The 21,943-nt window shown below is 38.4% G+C and overlaps 2 protein-coding genes across 5 annotated transcripts in view; one reads left to right on the top strand and one right to left on the bottom strand.

Annotated features, from left to right (window-relative positions):
- LOC127642935 (target of rapamycin complex 2 subunit MAPKAP1-like) overlaps nucleotides 1–6,220 on the bottom strand; it is a 40,008-nt gene extending 33,788 nt beyond the window's left edge. For both annotated transcript variants that reach the window (XM_052125388.1, XM_052125389.1), the window contains exons 1-2: nucleotides 6,066–6,220; nucleotides 1,522–1,966 (exon numbers count right to left, since the gene is read on the bottom strand). In XM_052125388.1, coding sequence (XP_051981348.1) covers nucleotides 1,522–1,795 — 274 coding nt within the window. In that variant the 5' untranslated portion in view covers nucleotides 1,796–1,966; nucleotides 6,066–6,220. The remainder of the gene's footprint in view (nucleotides 1–1,521; nucleotides 1,967–6,065) is intronic.
- A 1,976-nt stretch (nucleotides 6,221–8,196) lies between these two features.
- pbx3a (pre-B-cell leukemia homeobox 3a) overlaps nucleotides 8,197–21,943 on the top strand; it is a 39,254-nt gene continuing 25,507 nt past the window's right edge. For all 3 annotated transcript variants that reach the window (XM_052125391.1, XM_052125390.1, XM_052125392.1), the window contains exons 1-2: nucleotides 8,197–8,870; nucleotides 10,169–10,242. In XM_052125391.1, the coding sequence (XP_051981351.1) occupies nucleotides 8,686–8,870; nucleotides 10,169–10,242 (259 nt within the window). In that variant the 5' untranslated portion in view covers nucleotides 8,197–8,685. The remainder of the gene's footprint in view (nucleotides 8,871–10,168; nucleotides 10,243–21,943) is intronic.

The following is a 21,943-nucleotide window of genomic DNA, read 5'->3' as shown; positions in this document are numbered from 1 at the left end:
CTAAGTCTGCAGAATAATCAGCTAGTGCACTTGGCCGATCAGTCGGTCTGGCTAATATATGTAAATCATTCACTTATCTTAATGGAATATTGCACCCAGAAATGAATCATGAATAGGGCCTGTCATGATTATGAAATTTGGCTGATGGTTAATTGTGAAACAAATAATTATGAATCATAAAATGTCTCTTTTAGGGCTTTCACGATTAATTGTCATATAAACGATTAATGTCGTATTTCCTAAGTTGCTTGTGTTCTTCATACACATATTTAACGTTATATAGCTAATAATATAAACATATATAATTTCCTATAAAGGCTTTAAATACTTGTTAAAGACATAAAAAATTATGTTTTGCATTACAAAATATTTCTAAATACTTAATTTCTCTTTTTGGTCATCTTTAGTTTTGGTTAATTTAACATTTACACTGATGTTTTTGGAACTCATATATATTTTAAATTATATATTTTTAATACAGTATATTTATATTGTAGTATATTTATATAGTATTATATTATATTATATTGCGCAATAGTAAAAAAAAAAATGTCACTTCACTTTCAAATGTTACTTGAATGCTCTTTTGATTACACCCACAAGCCCTAAATTCTCATGGAGCAAAACCTTTGCCATTTAATTTGTTTCATCATTTTATCACTCCACAGAAATAGAGTAAGTGTGCGTCTTCTCCTCTGTGTCACTGCATGTCATTAACACTGAACACGCTATGACCAGGAACATTTGCCATTAAACGATCGTTTAAAGTGAAGCCGGAGTGCTTTGCGTTAACTATCAAAGTTTATAATTGTTCGTTTAAATTTTCGCGGGAGATTGGCGTGAGCCTCTGCTGACGGCTCACGCGTCAGATAGCTTGTGAAGTGCTTCACGCTCCGGACAGGATCTGCTCTGGATGATGCCCGTGGTGCAGCTCAGTGACGCTCTGAGTTCAACTAAATGACACACAAAAGCACAGTTGATGGCATTTAAATATTAGAATAAAATATCTTTATTTGGGCATTAAAATTTAACTGGAATTTAAAGTGCACAATAATCATCAAAATAACAGAGATAATATCAAATTACCACGATCAGATGATTATTTTATAATCGCAAAATTCATCAAAACCTATCATATGCCTTCAGATGACTTGGAATATGACGCACAAAGCCGCATGGACTACTTTTGTTAAACTTTTGTGTCCTTTTTTTAAACTTTACAGTGAGGTACCATCAACTGTCATTGAACTGCAAAGACAAACCTGGATATTCATTGAAATTTCTCCGTTTTCGTTCATCATAAGAAATTAAGACATATGGGTTTGGAAAGATGTAATGGTGAGTAATTGATGCCAGAATAAAACATTTTGGGTGAACTATTCCTTTAAAAGAGCAAAAACATTACTGGTGATATCACTTTATCTGTACCAGAGCACACTAGCAACTCTAACCTTTCACCACTAAATTTGATCAAGAGCCCCAAAAGCATTAAAGTTTCACGGGAGACAGTCATCTACTTGCCTGTGTTGGAGCGCCGCCGAATGCCAAAGTCCCAACTGGAGGTGATGTCGACAGATTGAGAGAGATCGCAGGTCTGCCCGTCTCCTCCACTGCTGCCGTCGCCAAACGAGCCTCCAGACGACCCGCCTCCACAAGACGCCGCAGATGAGTTGAACTTCTCCAGATCCACATCGTGGTCGATGAGGACCATCTCGCACATCCCCGTGTCATCGCTGGTCACGTGGGACTGCCGGATGTGGGCCAGGATGATGCTGGGGTTGTCAAGGAACGCCATCCTGAGCAGCACCCTCTTCCTCCAAGCCTCTCGCCCCCTCTGACTCTCTCCGGGACTCTTTCCGGATGTGCCGATCCTCAGTCAGAGTTACAGACTGAAGATTCCTCAGCAATGCAACGTCTTCTTTTGGGGGTTATTTTCTCCTCTCCATGGTGGCACATGGATGCCTGTCTGCAGGGTCACATACAGTAGAAGATGTAAACAATGCTTCGGCATCATTCAAAGAGTGACAAACAGAAATAACTTTGACTGATTTGTGAACCGCTTCGACCAATTCATTAAGAAGAACCGAATAAAAATAAAGATTGGCTTAACTCACAAAACAGACAACACTAAGGCTTGCAAACAAGTTTTGCTCGAGGCAAGATCAACATCTAGCTAATAAAATACTTCAGAGCGGAGCATAAATGGAAAAATATAAACTCTCTGAAGAAATTTCTAACTGTTAAATGCATAAATGGAAACAGAACTGTAAATTAAAGGATTATTTCACCTAAAAATGAAAATTCTCTTGTTTGTGTTCTGCAGAAGAAAGTAAGTCATACACATCTGGGATGACATGAGGGTGAGTAAATGATGAGAGAATTACTTTTTATTTTTGGGTGAACTATTCCTAGCTCAAGAGTGGTTGACTGACAGTTTTATTTGGACAATGCCAATACTGATATCTAGAGAGCCAAGTGGCTGACAGCCGATTTACTTCTGAGCTAATACAGTTTATTGATAACAAATAAGACATACACAAAACCGCTGAATATCAATGAACTCCACAAAAACATTTGGAAACTGAAAATGTGCATTATCCACTGACAAGGCTGCAGATGTCCTAACACCATTATCGGTTGATGCCAATCATTTGAAAATAGCCCAATATTGGTAGATTAATTAGTCTGGTCAATATATATACAAGTCTATTACTACTAAAGGACACAAAGGTAATACACACAGATTTTCGTGCAATTTTGCCCATAGGGGGCGCTATAACAAAATAAAAATCAGAACTTCACAGCCATTTGATTGACAAAGTACAAATTAAATGTGCACCTTCTTTGGTTCAAGTGCTAACATAGCCTTAATATATCCATTTGAAACAGAAAACAAAATGGCCGCCAGCAACCAATCAAACTTCAGCACCTAACAACTTAAATTAATAATGGCCGATGATCATGTCAATTATTATACACAAGAAGGGTCTCTACTTGAAGAGGTATAAAACATTTTGAGAGAATCGTCCACACGGTGGCGCTATCATAAGCTAATTTGTGTTTTTGCTTATAACTCCGGAACCGTATAGACTATAATAATTTTTCTTAGCTTCTCTAAATCCTTCAGGGCCCCCAAATCATATGGTCACATTAGTGTTAACATGATAACGAAATTTCAAAGTTCTTGATACCACAGCAAAAATATACTAATATGATAATTTGCTATTGAACACACAAGTTTAGTTGTTATTATTATTGTCCAGAACATGATTTAAAGTTGAATTTAATCATCAAAATGGTGTCTAATCAATGAATTCTTAAAAAATGTTAAAAGTGAAAATAGACATTTTTAACATGTTATTACATTTTTTTTTTATCAGCTTTTATTGTGAATCGTGCTTTATTATGACATGCGTTTTTTTTGCCGGAAGCTTCACATTTCTTCACTGATAAACAGTTCGTGACAGGGCCCTGTGTGATCCCTGAACACTTTTAAGTCACGTCTGAAATCTCATGTTTACACTCTCCTTTGAGTCTGACAAATGAAATGTAGGACCCCGTTTGGAGTGTTTGGATTTTAGTTTAATGGTGTTGGTGTATGTGGTAATTTTGAAATGTTATGTTTTAAATCGTATTAATGTGAAGCACTTTGGTCCACTCTGTTGTTGTAAATGCTACATAAATAAAGTTGAGTTGAGATTAAAGCACAAATGCTGTGATTTAATTATATAAATATATAGTTTACATGTGCTGTGTGGTTCACGGTGGATTAGTGCTCTGCTTTGTCATCTCAAAGTGGTGGGATTTATACATTCATTTAAAGTACGCAGCTCATCCACACCAAGATTGCAGCCTACAGCGGTTTAATAAATCCCACCAGGACATGTCAGTTGGATTAATTGTCCATTTCAGTGTAAAAGGAGCACATGTTATAAGCCTGTGAGCATTTTAAAGCTGTTATGTGTCAGTCATACTGCGCGCTGATACCGGATAGAGTCGGTGCTCGGTACTGCTGAAACACTGGTATCGTTAGATGTATTTTTTTTTTGTACTGACTTAGTACCGAAGTATCGGTACTTTTGACAACACTAGGTCACATGGATTTCAATTTCTGCATGAAAACCTTTCAAACACTTAGATTTTTTGGATTAACCTACTTTTTCGAACTCGTCCTTGCCCGTTTCCTCGATTCGCACGAAATTTAACATACATCATTTACAGACCCTACTGACAAAACGTTATCAAATTCGTTAGATTTGTTCGGAAGATATAAGCGAATACATTTTGGGGTGTGGCCTGTAATTACTAATTGGCCTGTATCTTGAAAGGAAAATATTCAAACTTAACAAAACTTAAAACACATGGAAGCGACAACATTCTGAGGTCACATGCAAAATTTCAACATTTTTGCAACAGTGATTAAGGCAGTTAGGGTATGATTTAGGGTTAGAGTCAGTCACATAAATAATTTCATTAATTTGTGACGCTAGGGGGCACAATAACTTAGTCCTTTTGTGCTACTTCGCAGTAGCAGTTCCACAGGATCTTTCCTCTCAAATCGGATTATTTTGGTCATTATTCTATATAAACTTTGCCTCTGACAATTGTCGCTTGTGGCTATGAAACCACCCAAAAATATCACAAATCACCCACGCAGATAGATTACCCAGCTACTACAAACATGTCATTCATTTAACCAGTTTTGGACACAAAAAATGACAGATAAACCCATTTTCCAGGCTGTAGTCTTTTTTTGGGGGAGCCCAATTCGCTCCTTGTGGTGGCTGCCTCCGCATCTGAGATCGTCAACACGTGCATCTTATCCCGTTGCCTGTTGAGCGCGTTACCACTGAGACATAGCGCGTGTGGAGGCTTCATGCCATCCACGTACAACTCATCACGCACCCCACCAAGAACAAACCACATTATAAAAACCATGAGGAGGTCACCCCATGTGACTCCACCCTCCCTAACAACCGGCCCAATTTGGTTGCTTAGGAGACCTGGCCGGAGTCACTCAGCCCACCCTGGGATTCTAATTAGCGAACTAGCATACAGGCCACCCCCAGGCTGTAGTCTTGCACTTTTGGGCATGTTTATGATATAAACAACCAGTAAAGCAAATACACACAGTGCGGGTAATGAGTTTGAACTCTAGCTACTGACTAAAAATGTTAAGATCAACAACAACAACAACAACAACAACAACAACAACAACAACAACAACCTTTTTTACAAGCCAATCACACAAATGGGAATCGCTACACCATTTCCTTACAACCAGTGTTGGATGTAAGGCCTTACCAAGTAATTATTTACTGTACTTAAATTACTTTTTCATTGAAAACATGTAGTAAGGGAGTACTGTTAAATTTTCAGTAATTTAACTACAGTTAGTTCAGTTAAATACTGTATGGAGTATAGACAAATTATATATAAAACAATAGTCAATTTAAAATCGAAATTTAATGTCTAATGTTAAAATATGTTTTCTAATTTAACGCTGCTTCTTAATTTCCGGCCAGTTCATGAATAATTTATTTGATTTTATATGATTTATTTGAAAGAATGAAAAGAACAGTTTCATGACTAACCTTGCATTTTCCATCTGGTCGAGGTTAATAAGGGTTTTAGAAAGTAATAAGTAATGCAATTAATTTTCAGAGAGCCTAATTAGCACAGTATATGTAATTAGTAGTTAGTAATCAGTTACTTTTTTAGAGTAACTTACCCAACAGTGCTTGCAACACATGACATGTTATTTTAGGTTTCAAAACTTATAACACAAACTAATTGGGAAAAAAAAGATGTTAGTTGTGTTGCTAAGATGCTAAGAAGACAACCAGTTATCAAGCTTAAGAATTCGTATAAACAAACGTTCTAATTGTATTATTTATGAGGGGAACTTGTCGCAAATGTTCTCTCAATGTTACTTGAAACGAGTAATAATAAATGTGGATTATATATTAAATAAAAGACACATTAGAAGAGCTCAGTGAACGCGCCCTGCTAAATCTCGTGCTAATCTGCTCGACCAGACAGAGAACATCAACATCATTATTTACCTTCACGCATGCGTGTTTCAGCGACTGAAAACATTACAGACAATCCATACCATCCGAGTCAGGTCTGCGCTGTGCTGTCTCGTGTCATACTTGTTAAGATATTGTCATTAAAAAAACAATAAATACATCTGTTTACATTACTGTTCCGGTGTTGGTGGTCATGAGAGCTACTTCCGGCGGTTTACTCCTCATGCCGGAAGTAAATGGCTCCAGGAAACGCCCTCTAGAGTGAGAGATGATCGACAAGATATTCGACCAATCACGAGTGAGAGATTTTATTCTCAATAGAATATTGGATTTATATTATATTTGTAATAAAATACAATATAAATATATATAATATTATTTATATATTTAGTATATACATTAAATACTTTTTATATATTTATATTTAATAGTAAACAACTTCATACTGCATTTGAATGTTTATTTAGGCTATTTATTTATTTCCTTTTTTATTCTTGCATTCACATCACAACATTGTGTTTTGACAGCATTAATAAGAGACGTTTAAAAATGCACGCAAACCATTACTACCAGATCACATTCTCAGTTTGTTTCAAATTATTTTATTTTAAAATTTTGAAAAGCTAATAAAAGGTAGTTTATTGTGACAAATTAGCTCATATGGAGTGACAACATGCCCCACTATTGGAATTGCCTTAAAATATCAACTTGTGTTCAGTGAACCAGAATCTTTTTGTAGTCAAATCTTTAATGTGGCTATACAGAAATGTACCTCATCTGAGAAATATTCACTAGGATTGAACTATTTACGTGTGCAGCCGAAGAATGAAGTCCAAATGAAATATAAATTACAATAATCTATAAAGCCCATTTCTGCTGTTCTTTTGTGTTTAACATTATATTGCACCATTAAGTTTATTTATTTGAGTTTGATGATTGGTTCTAAAATAATTGTGCTTTCTAATCACTGTAGGTGCTTGATAACTAAACATCTACCAGCTGTAAATCATGCCATAGTGCATTAATCACCACATTATCAAGTGTTTACTCTTATCTGTGCTCACACTTTATAGCAGCATCTATCTATGGTACATTTGTGTGCTTGGGTGTGCTTTGTTAATGGCCAACTCAACAAATTTAACATAAATCATTATAGCCAAAAGATTTCTGACAGTAGAAAATACAGCCTATAACATCCTTGTTTTAAAGTGTTCCGTTATTTACCTGTATTTATTTATACTTCCCATTAATTTCTTGGCAGTGTGTACTGATAATAACTTTATTTATGTATTAATTAATTCATACTGTAATCTTTCATTTAAATGTATTACGTCATTGGAGACATACAATGACTTAATGTTTAAACAGTCTAATAACAGAACATAATAAAAAGATAAATTATAATTAATTATTGTTAATATGATTATTTTTTGTATTTTTTATAATAATAATAATAATAATAACACAATTATTAATATGCTATCAGAAATAATAAATTTTTAAAATAAATACAAATGTATTTATTTATTTATGCTGCAATCTTTAATTTAAATGTATTAAATCAATTGACACATTTAATGACATTGTTTTAACAGCACTAATAACAAAACAAAATAATTGTATAATACTATTATTATAATTAATTATTGTAAATATGATTATTATTTAAAATTATCGTTTTATTATATTTGTATTATTTAATAATAGCCTAATAATAATAAATAAATAAATAATGAATCAATAAAATAAAAATGCATACATAATTTATGGTTATTTGTATTGTTATTATTTATTTATTTGTATTATTATATTGTTTTAACAGCACTAATAACAAAACAAAATAATTGTATAATACTATTATTATAATTAATTATTGTAAATATGATTATTATTTAATATTATCGTTTTATTATATTTGTATTATTTAATAATAGCCTAATAATAAATAAATAAATAAATAATGAATCAATAAAATAAAAATGCATACATAATTTATGGTTATTTGTATTGTTATTATTTATTTATTTGTATTATTATTATAATTATTATAATAGGAGACACAGACTCACAGTTGCCCCGGGTGGGCGGAGCCTGTTGTGCAACACCGGGTACATGAACAGCAGCGTCTGAGCTCGAGGAACACACAGACATCCACACCGATGTTCTCAGCACATCACATCTGCTGTAGATCATTCAGAAGCACATGATGTGCATTTAACAACCTGCCTTTACTTTTCAACAGCGTCCACGAGGAGGAAAACACGATGCAGCCCATCTAAACATATTTTTTTTCTCTCTCGTTTATTTTTGTCTTGATGGACCCGAGACTGAGAAATCAAAGGATGTGGGATTTCTGAAGTTTTGCACAAGGTGCCACTGAAGAAAAACTAGCGCGCGGCGTAACTACTGGAGAAGCATTGCAAGAACGCAACATTGTAAATAATGTCAGCATAAAGAACAATTAAAGCATCAAAGGTGACAAAAGTATTCTTGATTATTTCATTTAAGCTGCTCATATTTTTGCATTCACTTCGGATCATTTTGCGCACAATTACGCATTTTTTTTGGCGTCTCCATTTAGCGGATATATTCCAGAATCAAGATCTTTCTGTGTGTGGATTTTAAAGGAATTAAAAGACCTTCGTGACGGCGCATGGACGAGCACAGCCATCTGATGCACACCTTGGGCGCCGTGACGCTCACCGGACACTCGGTGGCATTACCGGTCTCTCACGGTCACGAGACAGACGGAGACGCGAGAAACAAACAGGACATCGGGGACATTCTGCATCAAATCATGACCATCACCGACCAAAGCCTGGACGAGGCTCAAGCAAAGTTAGTTGCAGAATAATTGGTAACACTTGGGGGAGGGGTTGTGTTGTTCATGGGGTAAGTTGTCACAATGCAACCTGCCATTGAATAGCCTGCAGTATTATGGACTTTTCAGCCAGGGTTAAACAGTAAAACAATTAGCTATAGAATAAAACATTCATGAAACAAGGTAAATATACAAAGATATCAAGCCATTATTTTTGCCAACAGAAAATAATAATCGTATAAACAAGACAGCATACAGTATAAAACCCATTTGTCACATTGTGACATTTATTAAAAATGACCCTTGTCCCAGAAAAACACAGTTCAACCTTTTGGTTAAACTCTACGATCAGTATCATTATATAGTTGACGCTTGCCTTAATGCATCGTGCTTTTATTGTTTACTTCTTCATTTAACATGTATTACATAAAAGACAAAAGATATTACCAAAAGTCAGAAGCATTAACTCAAGACTGTTGCTTGTCCAGTCAGTTGATCATATGCATAATGCATTGCATGTTCTCCCTGTGTTTGCATGGGTTGCCTCCGGGTGCTCTGGTTTGCCCCCCCGGTGCAAAAAGACATGCATTTTAGGTTAATTGGATACCCTAAATTGCCCATAGGTGAGAGTTTGAGTGTGAATGTCCGTGTGTGTGTTGCCCTGTGATGGACTGGCCACCTGCCCAGGGTATTTCCCTGCCTTCGGCCAGAGATAGATGGGATAGGCTCCAGCACTACCCATGACCCTGCATAGGACAAGTGGCTATAGATGATATATATATATATAGCTCACAGCATACATAGCTCAGCAAGACCTTCCACACCTGGAGTCGCAGGTTTGAATCCAGGGCGTGCTGAGTGACTCCAGCCAGGTCTCCTAAGCAACCAAATTGGCCCGGTTGCTAGGGAGGGTAGAGTCACATGGGGTAACCTTCTTGTGGTCGCTATAATGTGGTTCTCGCTCTCGGTGGGGCACGTGGTGAGTTGTGAGTGGATGTCACGGAGAATAGCGTGAGCCTCCACATGCGCTAGGTCTCTGCGGTAACGGGCTCACCAAGCAACGTGATGAGATGCGCGGATTGACGGTCTCAGACGCGGATGCAACTGAGATTCGTCCTCCGCCCCCCAGATTGAGGCGAGTCACTACGCCTCCACGAGGACTTTTGGAGCGCATTGGGGATTCCAAATTGGGGAGAAAAGGGGGGAAAATAAATAAACAAAATCATAAAAATAGGGCAAAATATTTTTAAACAGTATTTTAATGTTATGTATGAATAATCCACTATTTTGTGTATCTTGTGTTTTTCTTTGAAAGAAAGCATGGGCTGAACTGTCACAGAATGAAGCCGGCTCTATTCAGCGTGCTATGTGAAATCAAAGAGAAAACAGGTGAGTGGTTGTTTATGTCCCACACAAAACAGTACCATATTACACCTGTTTGGCTGTTGCTCTTCAAGACAGACTGCTGTTCAATTCACAATAGCCACCACCAGTCCAACAGAACTTCATGTCTATTACAGACAATAGTGTTTATGTTGTTGTTATACATTGACAGCTGCTTCCTTATCAATGTGAACAAGAGCTGTGTTGGTGATGCGTTTTGGTCAGGAGTTCTGTATTTATAAGTATACGTTTATTTATGACTATGGTTTTTTATATGCATCTTGACACTGATCAGCACAATTGCAGTTTGATTGCACAGTTCAATGTAATGCAATTTTGCTGCAAGAGCATGATTTCAGAGGAAATACTTTAGTAGACATTTTTTACATTATTTTAATTGAACCATTAAGTTACTGGGTACATAACATGCATCTATTGTCAAATCAGATTTGTATTCACAAACAGTATTATTAGATCAACATGTTACCGTGTGTGAGGTGATTATTTAGAAACTGATTAAATAGACTATGTAAATAAACCTCTCCAGAAAAATATCTAATATTTTATATTAAATATGCTCGGAGTGTGTCAAATTTGACAGAAAATCCTTCTGATCAGGGGCGAAGAATACGTGTGGGACGCGGGGGTCATGCCCCCCTCACTTTCAATGAAACCAAAGTTCGTCCCCCTCACTTTTCAACAGGGCAAATGTGTTTACGCCGTGTCTTTCATACAGCAAATGTCTCAATGTGTAAATGCAAAAGTTAAAATACACTAGTTAACCATGTAATTAATTCACAAAAAATGTTGTAGCGACTGAGAACCTTAAAAAATGATCTTATATATTTATGTTTGCGCAAGACGAACTTTTTTTTAATGATTGCTACGCCCCTGCTTCTGACAATATACTATCCTTCATGTGTGACCCGTATTTCCACCAGCTGGGAACTACCGATGCATGATTCGCACATGAAACGCTGTTTTGAGTCGGTTCTTTTCTATTAATTAATCGCAAAACTGAATTGTAAAAAGTCACCAGAATTTTACTTTTGGTGCTGTTTTTGCGGAGGCAAGATTACAGGGCTTTTGATTCATCCCGCTGAATCAAGTCTTTACGATCCATTCAGCAAAGATATTCCTTCCGATTCATTCACTGATGTGGTCAGTAATACTTGTTTCTGCCAGTAGGTGGCGACAGATATCTGTAATGTGTAAAGAGTGAATCATTTATTCAATTAATTTGTTAAGAACACAGCCCAAGTGGTGCCTGGGTAGCTCAGCGAGTATTGACGCTGATTACCACCCCTGGAGTCACGAGTTCAAATCCAGGGCTTGCTGAATGTCTCCAGCCAGGTCTCCTAAGCAACTAAATTGGCCTGGTTGCTAGGGAGGGTAGAGTCACATGGGGTAACCTCCTCATGGTTGTGATTAGTGGTTCTCGCTCTCAATGGGGTGTGTGGTGAGTTGTCGTTAATTCTATGAGTGTCCCAACGTGCAATCAAATGTTACACACACACACACACACACACACACACACACACTCGCAGTCTTCACGTCTACTTGGCCAAACACTGGAAATACGTAAGACAAGTGGGTAAGTAGGCAAGACCAAAACCGCAAGTGGGGGTATTGGGACAGGGTACTTTTGCACTCTTTTAGGGAAACCTGTTTGGAAACAATAGATAGTATGTTTACTAAGGCACTTAGTATGGCATATACTTAAATAAAATGAATATAAATAATATGGAAAATGATTTTCATTTTTGATTGAAATGTTATTTATTTTTTTCAATTAAGCTACAAATTAAGAATTTGTTTATGCTGCTTCAAGTCAAGTCAAAATGTATTTCTATAGCACATTTAAACGCAATGGAGTTGCGTTTTTTAAACGCAAAGAAGTGCTGTACAATAAAACGTTGAGCATATAAAATGAAACACATGCAGCGTATAATATATACACAATAAATCAAATACAATCAGAAAACTTCGACATAAAACCCTTAAACTAACCTTAATCAAAAGCCAGAGAGAACAAATACGATTTAAGAGCCGATTTAAAACTGGCTAGTGAAGGAGTAAACCTCACATTTACGGGCACAGACTGTTCCAAAGTTTAGGTACCCTTAGTTTTACGTGGACCATTAAGAGAAGCTGATTACTAAATGGTCTGCACTTATATAGCGCCTTTTTAACCTTTACAGTATTCAAAGTGCTTTACACTGTGACTCATTCACCCATTCATACACCATGCAAGGTGCTAGCCTTCCATTGGGAGCAACTTGGGTTTCAGTGTCTTGCCCAATGACACTTCGGCATGTGGAGTCATGTGGGCTGAGATTCAAACCACCAACCCTGCGATTAGTGGTCGACCCGCTCTACCACCTGAGCCACAGCCGCCCCACAGAACTTGTACACACTTTATTGGAAGCCAATGTAAAGTCACTAAAATTGGAGAAATGTGATCCCTCTTCTTAGTTCTTAAGTCTCGCTGCAGCATTTTTGGCATTTTGCCGGCGAGAGATCGCAGTTTGAGGCAGGCCACAGTATAGTGGTCCAGGCATGATGTTATGAGAGCGTGGATTACAGTCCCTGTATCTTTCGGGGGTGGAAACTGTTTTAATTTCGCAACCGATCTTGGATGAAAGAAACTGGCCTTTACCGCTGTACTGATTTGTTTCTCAAAATTATGCGAGGAATCAAATGTAACTCGGCCGTTGAACACTGGCAGAAAGTGAACCTAAATTAAAAAACAGATGGAGACCTGGAGGGGGCTAAAATTAGAATGTCGCTTTTCCTTTCGATTAATTGCAATTCGATCTCCTCAAAACAGTCGTAAAGCGCGTCCAAAGTATAACTACTGTCAGTTTTAGCTGGTAGATAAAATTGTGTATAGCATAGCAGTGGTAGGAGATCTTACATTTCTCAAAAATGGCACCCAAGGGGAGCATATAAAGTGAAAAGAGAAGAGGGCCTAAAATGGACCCTTGGGGCACACCACATAATAGCAGAACCAACGAAGAAGAAGAAAACTTCCCAAAGCTCACTGAGAAGGCGAAGGTCTATCTTTGAGGTAAGAGGCCAACCACTGCTTGTACTGCAAGTAGACAGTTTGGATTACACTATATTACAATACATATCAAATTGGAAGAAATACAGACAGTTTATCACATTCAGAATCAGAAAGAGATTTATTGCCAAGTATGCTTCCATATACAAGGAATTTGTCTTGGTGACAGAAGCTTCCAGTGCACAAACAATACAACAGCATAAAGTATATATAGAAATACACAAGACAAAAATATACATATAGTATGTACAAATACAAATCTGTTATATACAGTGCAAGGGAATGTAATGCAGAAGAGGTAGGATATGTTAAATAATATATATAACTAAATCCCTTTAGCAAAGATCTCTCTCTCTCTCTCTCTCAGTGTCTTCATATTTCACACCCTGTGTCTCCCACAAACACATAATTGTAACAAGGGACTCAGAAATAGTGAAAAAAGCCAAAGACACTGGAAAGCGTGCTATTACACCCCTGCAGTGTCATCTGTGAAGGAGTCTCGCTCTCTCCTGTCACAGGAAAAAAATCAATAGTGCAATCCTCGCTGCTCCCGTCCTCACTGGCGGTAATTGAAATAGAAAATCAAATGAGCAGAGAGCAGATAATTGTTTTATCAATATCCTCCTGGCCGTCTTGCGCGGGTCATTGGCGCATGATCACCGAGCTGCGGATACGACGAGGACGAAATGTGAAATTGAACAGCTCGGCACTCGTTTATCAGATCTGACAACTCGCAGTGACCGACCGGCAGAGTGGCTGGACGCTGCAGCTGCTCTCCCGCTCAGATGTCTGCTTAAATATCATAACGTGATAAAATGGTTGCTGCCACAACACAAGCTCTGTCATTGGACCAACAAAAATTGAATATATTTCTGCTCTAATATGTGCTATAGATGTACTGTAATGTTATAGATTGCAATAACCGATGGACGTTTGCTTGCAGCCACCTATTCAAAAGGAAATTGTATTGTGCAGCATATTAAGTAATGTAAAAGTTTTGTATATTGCATACTGAATATATACACTCACCTAAAGGATTATTAGGAACACCTGTTCAATTTCTCATTAATGCAATTATCTAATCAACCAATCACATGGCAGTTGCTTCAATGCATTTAGGGGTGTGGTCCTGGTCAAGACAATCTCCTGAACTCCAAACTGAATGTCAGAATGGGAAAGAAAGGTGATTTAAGCAATTTTGAGCGTGGCATGGTTGTTGGTGCCAGACGGGCCGGTCTGAGTATTTCACAATCTGCTCAGTTACTGGGATTTTCACCCACAACCATTTCTAGGGTTTACAAAGAATGGTGTGAAAAGGAAAAACATCCAGTATCGCGGCAGTCCTGTGGGCGAAAATGCCTTGTTGATGCTAGAGGTCAGAGGAGAATGGGCCGACTGATTCAAGCTGATAGAAGAGCAACTTTGCCTGAAATAACCACTCGTTACAACCGAGGTATGCAGCAAAGCATTTGTGAAGCCACAACACGCACAACCTTGAGGCGGATGGGCTACAACAGCAGAAGACCCCACCGGGTACCACTCATCTCCACTACAAATAGGAAAAAGAGGCTACAATTTGCAAGAGCTCACCAAAATTGGACAGTTGAAGACTGGAAAAATGTTGCCTGGTCTGATGAGTCTCGATTTCTGTTGAGACATTCAGATGGTAGAGTCAGAATTTGGCGTAAACAGAATGAGAACATGGATCCATCATGCCTTGTTACCACTGTGCAGGCTGGTGGTGGTGGTGTAATGGTGTGGGGGATGTTTTCTTGGCACACTTTAGGCCCCTTAGTGCCAATTGGGCATCGTTTAAATGCCACGGCCTACCTGAGCATTGTTTCTGACCATGTCCATCCCTTTATGGCCACCATGTACCCATCCTCTGATGACTACTTCCAGCAGGATAATGCACCATGTCACAAAGCTGGAATCATTTCAAATTGGTTTCTTGAACATGACAATGTGTTCACTGTACTAAAATGGCCCCCACAGTCACCAGATCTCAACCCAATAGAGCATCTTTGGGATGTGGTGGAATGGGAGCTTCGTGCCCTGGATGTGCATCCCACAAATCTCCATCAACTGCAAGATGCTATCCTATCAATATGGGCCAACATTTCTAAAGAATGCTTTCAGCACCTTGTTAAATCAATGCCACGTAGAATTAAGGCAGTTCTGAAGGCGAAAGGGGGTCAAACACAGAATTAGTATGGTGTTCCTAATAATCCTTTAGGTGAGTGTATATATATATATATATATATATATATATATATATATATATATATATATATATATATATATATATATAGGTGTTTCTTCAACTTCGGGCACTATTAGCACTGTGCACCTCTAGTAAATAAAGTCTCTTAAAACATGTTCACAATCTCACAATTTAGTTATTTGTCTATGAACAATCTTCAACAATATATGTACATGCATCACAGGAGATTTATGTCATGTTAATTGAAAATGAAGCCTAATTAAAGCATTTTCCTCTCATATTATATTTAACCTGGAATTTTAACCTTGTTTTATCCTGTAATGCATGCACATACTCTGTTGAACATTTTTAGTAGACAAATAAAAAAGTAGTGAATATGTGAATAAAGCGATACTTTCTAAAAGTCCACAGTGCTAAAAGTGCCAACATTTAAAGAAACCCCCATTAATGAGATCTCTTTTGTGATTACATTACCTGATTTGCATAATTCCTTTAGTGGCTCGGGCGTTAATACAACGCAGACAGCGTGTGCAAATAAACAATGCTATCAGCGGGTGCAATTCATTCTCAGGGAATTCACACATTAGTCATTTCCCAGCATGAGGGCACACTCAGCATGGGCATCATTCAGTTTGACAGTCAAGACTGAATTTCCCCTGGCATTGTCATGTTCATGGTAATATATTATAAGTGTTAACAGCTCTCATCATGTGCATGACTTATAGTGGTCTGTGCCCATTCTGGAGCATTTTTATTTGGGTAATGAAGAGTGGCTGTAAATCTCTTGGATGTACTGCTGTTTGTTTTAAGATGCTGATGTCTGCTCAATTGCCCCAACTGGATTAATTGCTACCTTGAACTCTTCACCCTCTTGAGTGCTTGTTATATATCTCCCGACACTCATAATGAATTAGTCCACTTCACGCACAGCATATTTCTGTATGATGGAGTGGAAATGAGAGCAACCACAGCAGAATGGGTTACTTCAGTTATAAGTCAATGTGATATCAAAATCGGCCCTTCACATACTTACAGGAATATTCGGGGATCGATACAAGTTAAGCTCAATTGACAGCATTTGGTGGTGGCGTAGTGGGCTAAAGTGCAGAACTGGTAAGCAGAAGGTTGCCGGTTCAAGCGTCTGTCAAATGCATAAATGCAGATATTAAAAAAGCAAAAATCTGGGTTGCAGTGCAGGCACTTACAATGGAAGTGAATGGTGTTGATCTGCAAACGTTACAAGACGTAAACGATATGTGTGTAAACATGATTTTAGTATGATAAAATTGCTTATATTATATATATATATATATATATATATATATATATATATATATAAGTTATAGCCAATTTTACAACTTTACGTACTACAATACCACTCCGCATAAGTACGCCGCTTATACGTCAACAGTATAGTATCAATTGCCACCAACACCCACCAATTATCACAATTACAGGGATATTTTTTTAATTATCTATAATATCCTGGACGAGCCCCCATTAAATGTTACGACCTCTTATTTTGGTCTAGGGTTAGAAGAGGTAACATTGAAATTGGAATGATGGTGGTGACAAGAGACAACGCTAAACGAAGTAATGCCAAGACAAAAGGGTGATTTATTTATATAATGATAATAATAATAAAGATCAACAATAAGCAAATAGATATATACAAATATGTTCAATTGGAACAAATACATTCCAAGTAATTAGCCCAAGAGAAACGGGACTCAAGTAACGCCAAAGAAAAGAAAAAATAATAAAACAAAACACAGATCTAACTGATGATTAATCCACTAACCTAACTAACATAAAAATACTAATCTAAATGTTGTACTGTGTAAGACTTTTGGGGCAGTGGTGGCTCAGTGGTTGGGGCTCAGGGTTACTGACCAGAAGGTCGGGGGTTCAAGCCCCAGCACCACCAAGATGCCACTGTTGGGCCCTTGAGCAAGGCCCTTAACTCCAGGTTGCTCTGGGGGGATTGTCCCTGTAATAAGTGCACTGTAAGTCGCTTTGGATAAAAGCGTCTGCCAAATGCATAAATGTAAATGTGTATGTCACGTGACATCTTACCTGTCCACATTTCTCTTGGGAAGAGAACATGCCATTGTTATTATAAGGTTAACAAACAGGACATTGTATTACTACAAACAGTAGTAATACAATGTCCCCCCACACGAAAATGGCAAATCAAAGGTGGTAGGGATTTTAGAATGTCGTCATACCACTTAATGAAGATTGACATCTTCTCGAACCAATAGGAGTTCAGAGAGGTTGAACCTAAGAAACTGACAGAGAGGAGAGAGAGAGAGAGAGTGAGAGTGAGAGAGAGAGACAAAAAACAACACCGGCACACTCACAGGAACTTAACGTGTCTAAAAATGAAAAATGACCATAAAAATGGCGATTTAAATAAATCTACAGCTCAAATACTACAATTAAGAATGAATGTAGTGCTTCTATAAAATTATACGCTTCATATTTCTGCCTTAAAATCCTCCACAAATTGGCCCTCATTGACTTCCATTTTAAATGTCTCTCTTTTACCTCCCTTTTTGCTAGAGACTAATCGAAAATATTTTTCTTTCTTATGCCAAAAATGCTGTCAACTGAGTTGAACTTGTATTGAACCCAGAATATTTCATAAAAATGGGTTGCGAACGCGGATTCAAGTTGACGTTTTGCAATATCCTCCATCGTAATTGTACAGATGCTTTGAAGATCAGCTTGTCATAAATTAGACGACTTTTTGACATTTGTTGCAAACAACAATTTCAACTCTGCAGTTTCTTAAAATGGAAGGTGGTGACGTGATTCTAGATGCCAGGTTGAAAAATTCCCGCGACGTTCGACTTTTGCAGCAACCAAACAAATAAACACTTTGATCCTCAAAGGAAACAGTCTTGGTTTCGCCGAGGCTGTTGTCTCACCTGTTTCATAGCTGTCAGAGATTGGTTCTTTCATCTAGAACGAGGGAACAAAGACTGCTTTTAGGTGATGCCAAGACAAGCACCAGCGCCAGGGTGAAGTATTGCATGCCTTGTCTCCAGTGAAGCGCACAGCTTTGATCAGACGTACACAGCAGTTCTGGCGTAAAAGCTTAAACACACCATATAAAGGGTATATGTGAACTCAAACCACACCTGACTCATCTGAAGTGGATGAATTGCATATGTTTGACAGACTGAATAGCAATGCAATCTTAAAAGCCATTCTCTTGAAAATAATGAACGTTGCGCTTGAGGCAGAAAACATTTAGTATACAAGTGTTTGGAGAGTGTTTTATATATCGTTTTGATTTGATTTGATTGGATTCTGACTCATTCAGTTTCAGCGTACGCATGAAAGACTCTCACAGCTAATGCTGTTAATTGTGCAGGGGACCTTCTAACTTGGTATAGTATGAAAATAAGAATTAAAAACAGGGATTGTTCAAATTAAGTCTGAAAATCAATATTTTTATTTTATTACACTCAAAATAAATCAGGGCTGCCGCTGGACAAATTGATGCCTTTCGTGGGGTGGGTGGGGGGATTGGGGGTTTGGGGGTGGTGGTTTGCATGATATGAGCATGAAGCGATCGTCTGTGTTCCGCAACTGCTTTCGGGTCCTTGAATAACTTACAACGTGCGAGTAAGGGCAGCTGCTGGACTTTCTGGAGCCCTCCTAGGGTAAGATGGTGCCCCTCTATGGAGCTGGTGCCCTACGTAGACTGTGTAGTCTGCTTATAGGGAGCTGCGGTACTGAAATAAATATATTGTTGGATTTATTTGGAAAAAAAACAGTGTGGTTCCACGCAACAGTGAACTTGATTAGTTCCAACAAGCCACGGTTCAGTTGGATAAAATAAAGTAATCCAAGCAAATTGGACAACAGCTTTTTGAGTAAATGCAAAACATTTGGATTTGTTTGTGTTACATATGAATATTATGCTAGTTTAACTTGATAATAAGCGTTGAACTTTCAGTTAACAATTGGCTGGGACAGTAGGCTGCGATTTGAGATTCAATTGGCGTGAATCTCAACCAAATAAATCCTTACAACTCTGCTTTGAGTGGCACAAATATAGCTAAGTGGTCAAAGCAATGTAATAATTTTAAGCATTCAATCAATGCTCAAGCTCCGCTCTTCACCACAGTGGTAACCCCCAAAATTCCAATATTACAGAAACTCTTATAAATCTCAACATAACAAACATTAAATACTTACTATTCTCCCTGGTGTTGTCCCAACACAAATGGATTAAGTAAAGTTGAAAAGCATTTAAATGATGTTATCTTGGTTACATGCATTTTTTGAGTAATACGAACAAGAGAAGATTCAGTATCTACTTCCCTACCCGGGTAGAGAAGGAGGTATTGCCCCAAGTGAAGGAGTTCAAGTACCTCGGGGTCTTGTTCAAGAGTGACGGGACAATGGAGCGGGAGGTTGGCCGGAGAATCGGGGCAGCGGGGGGCGGTATTGCACTCGCTCTATCGCACCATTTTCACGAAAAGAGAGCTGAGCTGAAAGGCAAAGCTCTCGATCTACCGGTCAATTTTTGTTCCTACCCTCACGTATGGTCATGAAGGCTGGGTCATGAGTGAAAGAACTAGGTCGCGAGTACAAGCGGCCGAAATGGGGTTCCTCAGAAGGGTGGTGGGCTTCTCCCTTAGAGATAGGGTGAGGAGCTCAGTCATCCGTGAGGAGCTCGGAGTAGAGCCGCTGCTCCTTTGCGTCAAAAGTAGCCAGTTGAGGTGGTTTGGGCATCTGGTAAGGATGCCCCCTGGGCGCCTCCCTAGGGAGGTGTTTCAGGCATGTCCAACTGGGAGGAGGCCTCGGGGAAGACCCAGAACTATGTGGAGAGATTACATCTCCACACTGGCCTGGGAACGCCTCGGGGTCCCCCAGTCAGAGCTGGTTAATGTGGCTCGGGATAGGGAAGTTTGGGGCCCCCTGCTGGAGCTGCTGCCCCCGCGACCCGACTTCGGATAAGCGGTTGAAGATGGATGGATGGATGGAAGATTCAGTATCCCTAACAATAGTGTAGCCAAAGACAAATTTTCTCTTCTAAAACTCTAAAGCATGCGAATTGTGAGCTACATTCGAAGCCTTTTAAAGCCATTTGAGAACTTTGTGTGAGGAACATACTTAAATGTAAGTTGTTATTCGCTGAGATAGAGCATGAGGGTGAGGATAAGTCCCTTGCCTTCTAGTTGTAGTTGTATTTATAGCAACAGACAGTCAGAAACCGTTCCACTGTGAAAAGAAGCTCAGTAAACTGTTTATGCAGACGGTCCTTGAGGAATGATTGAAAGTATCGGCAAGTTCCCCCCTTCTCCCCCATTCTGTGGAGTCTTGGGAAATCATATCAATCGATAGTTCCAGTTCCAGAAAGATTGCTGCACACACACTAAAGGGCTATGGAAGTTCTCAATGGACTTCATTTACAGTTTCTGTCAATAAATCTACATGATTAATCAGGGCAATCATAGGTGAAGTACAGTTCTCATTGGTTTCCAAATAGATTCACTGATGCTCAATGGAGCACCATCACAGCTTGACCTTCTCCCAAGAGTGCTTGCTCAACAGTTCCTTTACTTGTCCAGCAGAGCATCGAAATCCATGCAGGCCAAAACAGATCTTTTCTGTAGGAAAGGCTTCTGAAGTGTTGGTTTGACTGTATTGTTAATGAAAAACAGACCCAAATTTAAGTCATTGCTCACTAAAAAGCATGATATGTGCAATAGCTTTATTGCTAGGGAACGTCACAATGACCATTAGACCATTTGAATTTACCATATTTGCGAGCTTCCACATTTTCCCACCCATTCTTGATGCTAACAAATTTCAGTTCTCCTTGCTCTACCCTAGCGTAAATCAATGCATACAAGGGATAAGACATTTATTATCATTTAGCGTGTTTGCTAAAAGGATATTAGTGAGGCTTTGTAGGAGTTAAGCAAATATCTGTTGAATAGTTCCCATGTGTGTAAAAACAGGAAGAGAGTCTTATCATCACCTGTCTTATCTGAATTATTTCCTGAATGCAATCTCAGTTCTTAAATTCTGCTTTGTATGTTACAAATGCAAAAGTGTGAATGGCCCCTTCGACTGTTAAAAGATAAGGTCGGTTTTTCAGCAGGTTTCCTAAATCTCGAGTCAATATATGAAAATGTCAGCACACTTCCATTTGATTGACAGCTGCTTTACTCTTCAGTAGGAGAAGAACATATTCGCTTCAAAGGTTCTTTCAGAGTTAAACCATGCAGTGTCATGTATGAAAGCCATCGTTTTCCTGTTGATTTGTGATGAGCTTATGTGAGAATAATTAATGCCAATTACCCCTTAATTACAGTGATTAGAGGAGTCATGGGAAATTAAGCTGCAGCTGTAGGCTTCCCGCAGTGTTCTGGTGGATGTAGCAAGGAGAC

Source organism: Xyrauchen texanus, chromosome 4, assembly GCF_025860055.1.
Source record: "Xyrauchen texanus isolate HMW12.3.18 chromosome 4, RBS_HiC_50CHRs, whole genome shotgun sequence".
Taxonomy (NCBI): Eukaryota; Metazoa; Chordata; class Actinopteri; order Cypriniformes; family Catostomidae; genus Xyrauchen; species Xyrauchen texanus.
The sequence above is the reverse complement of the archived record's forward strand: the minus strand, read 5'-3'. Positions and strand labels throughout refer to the sequence as shown.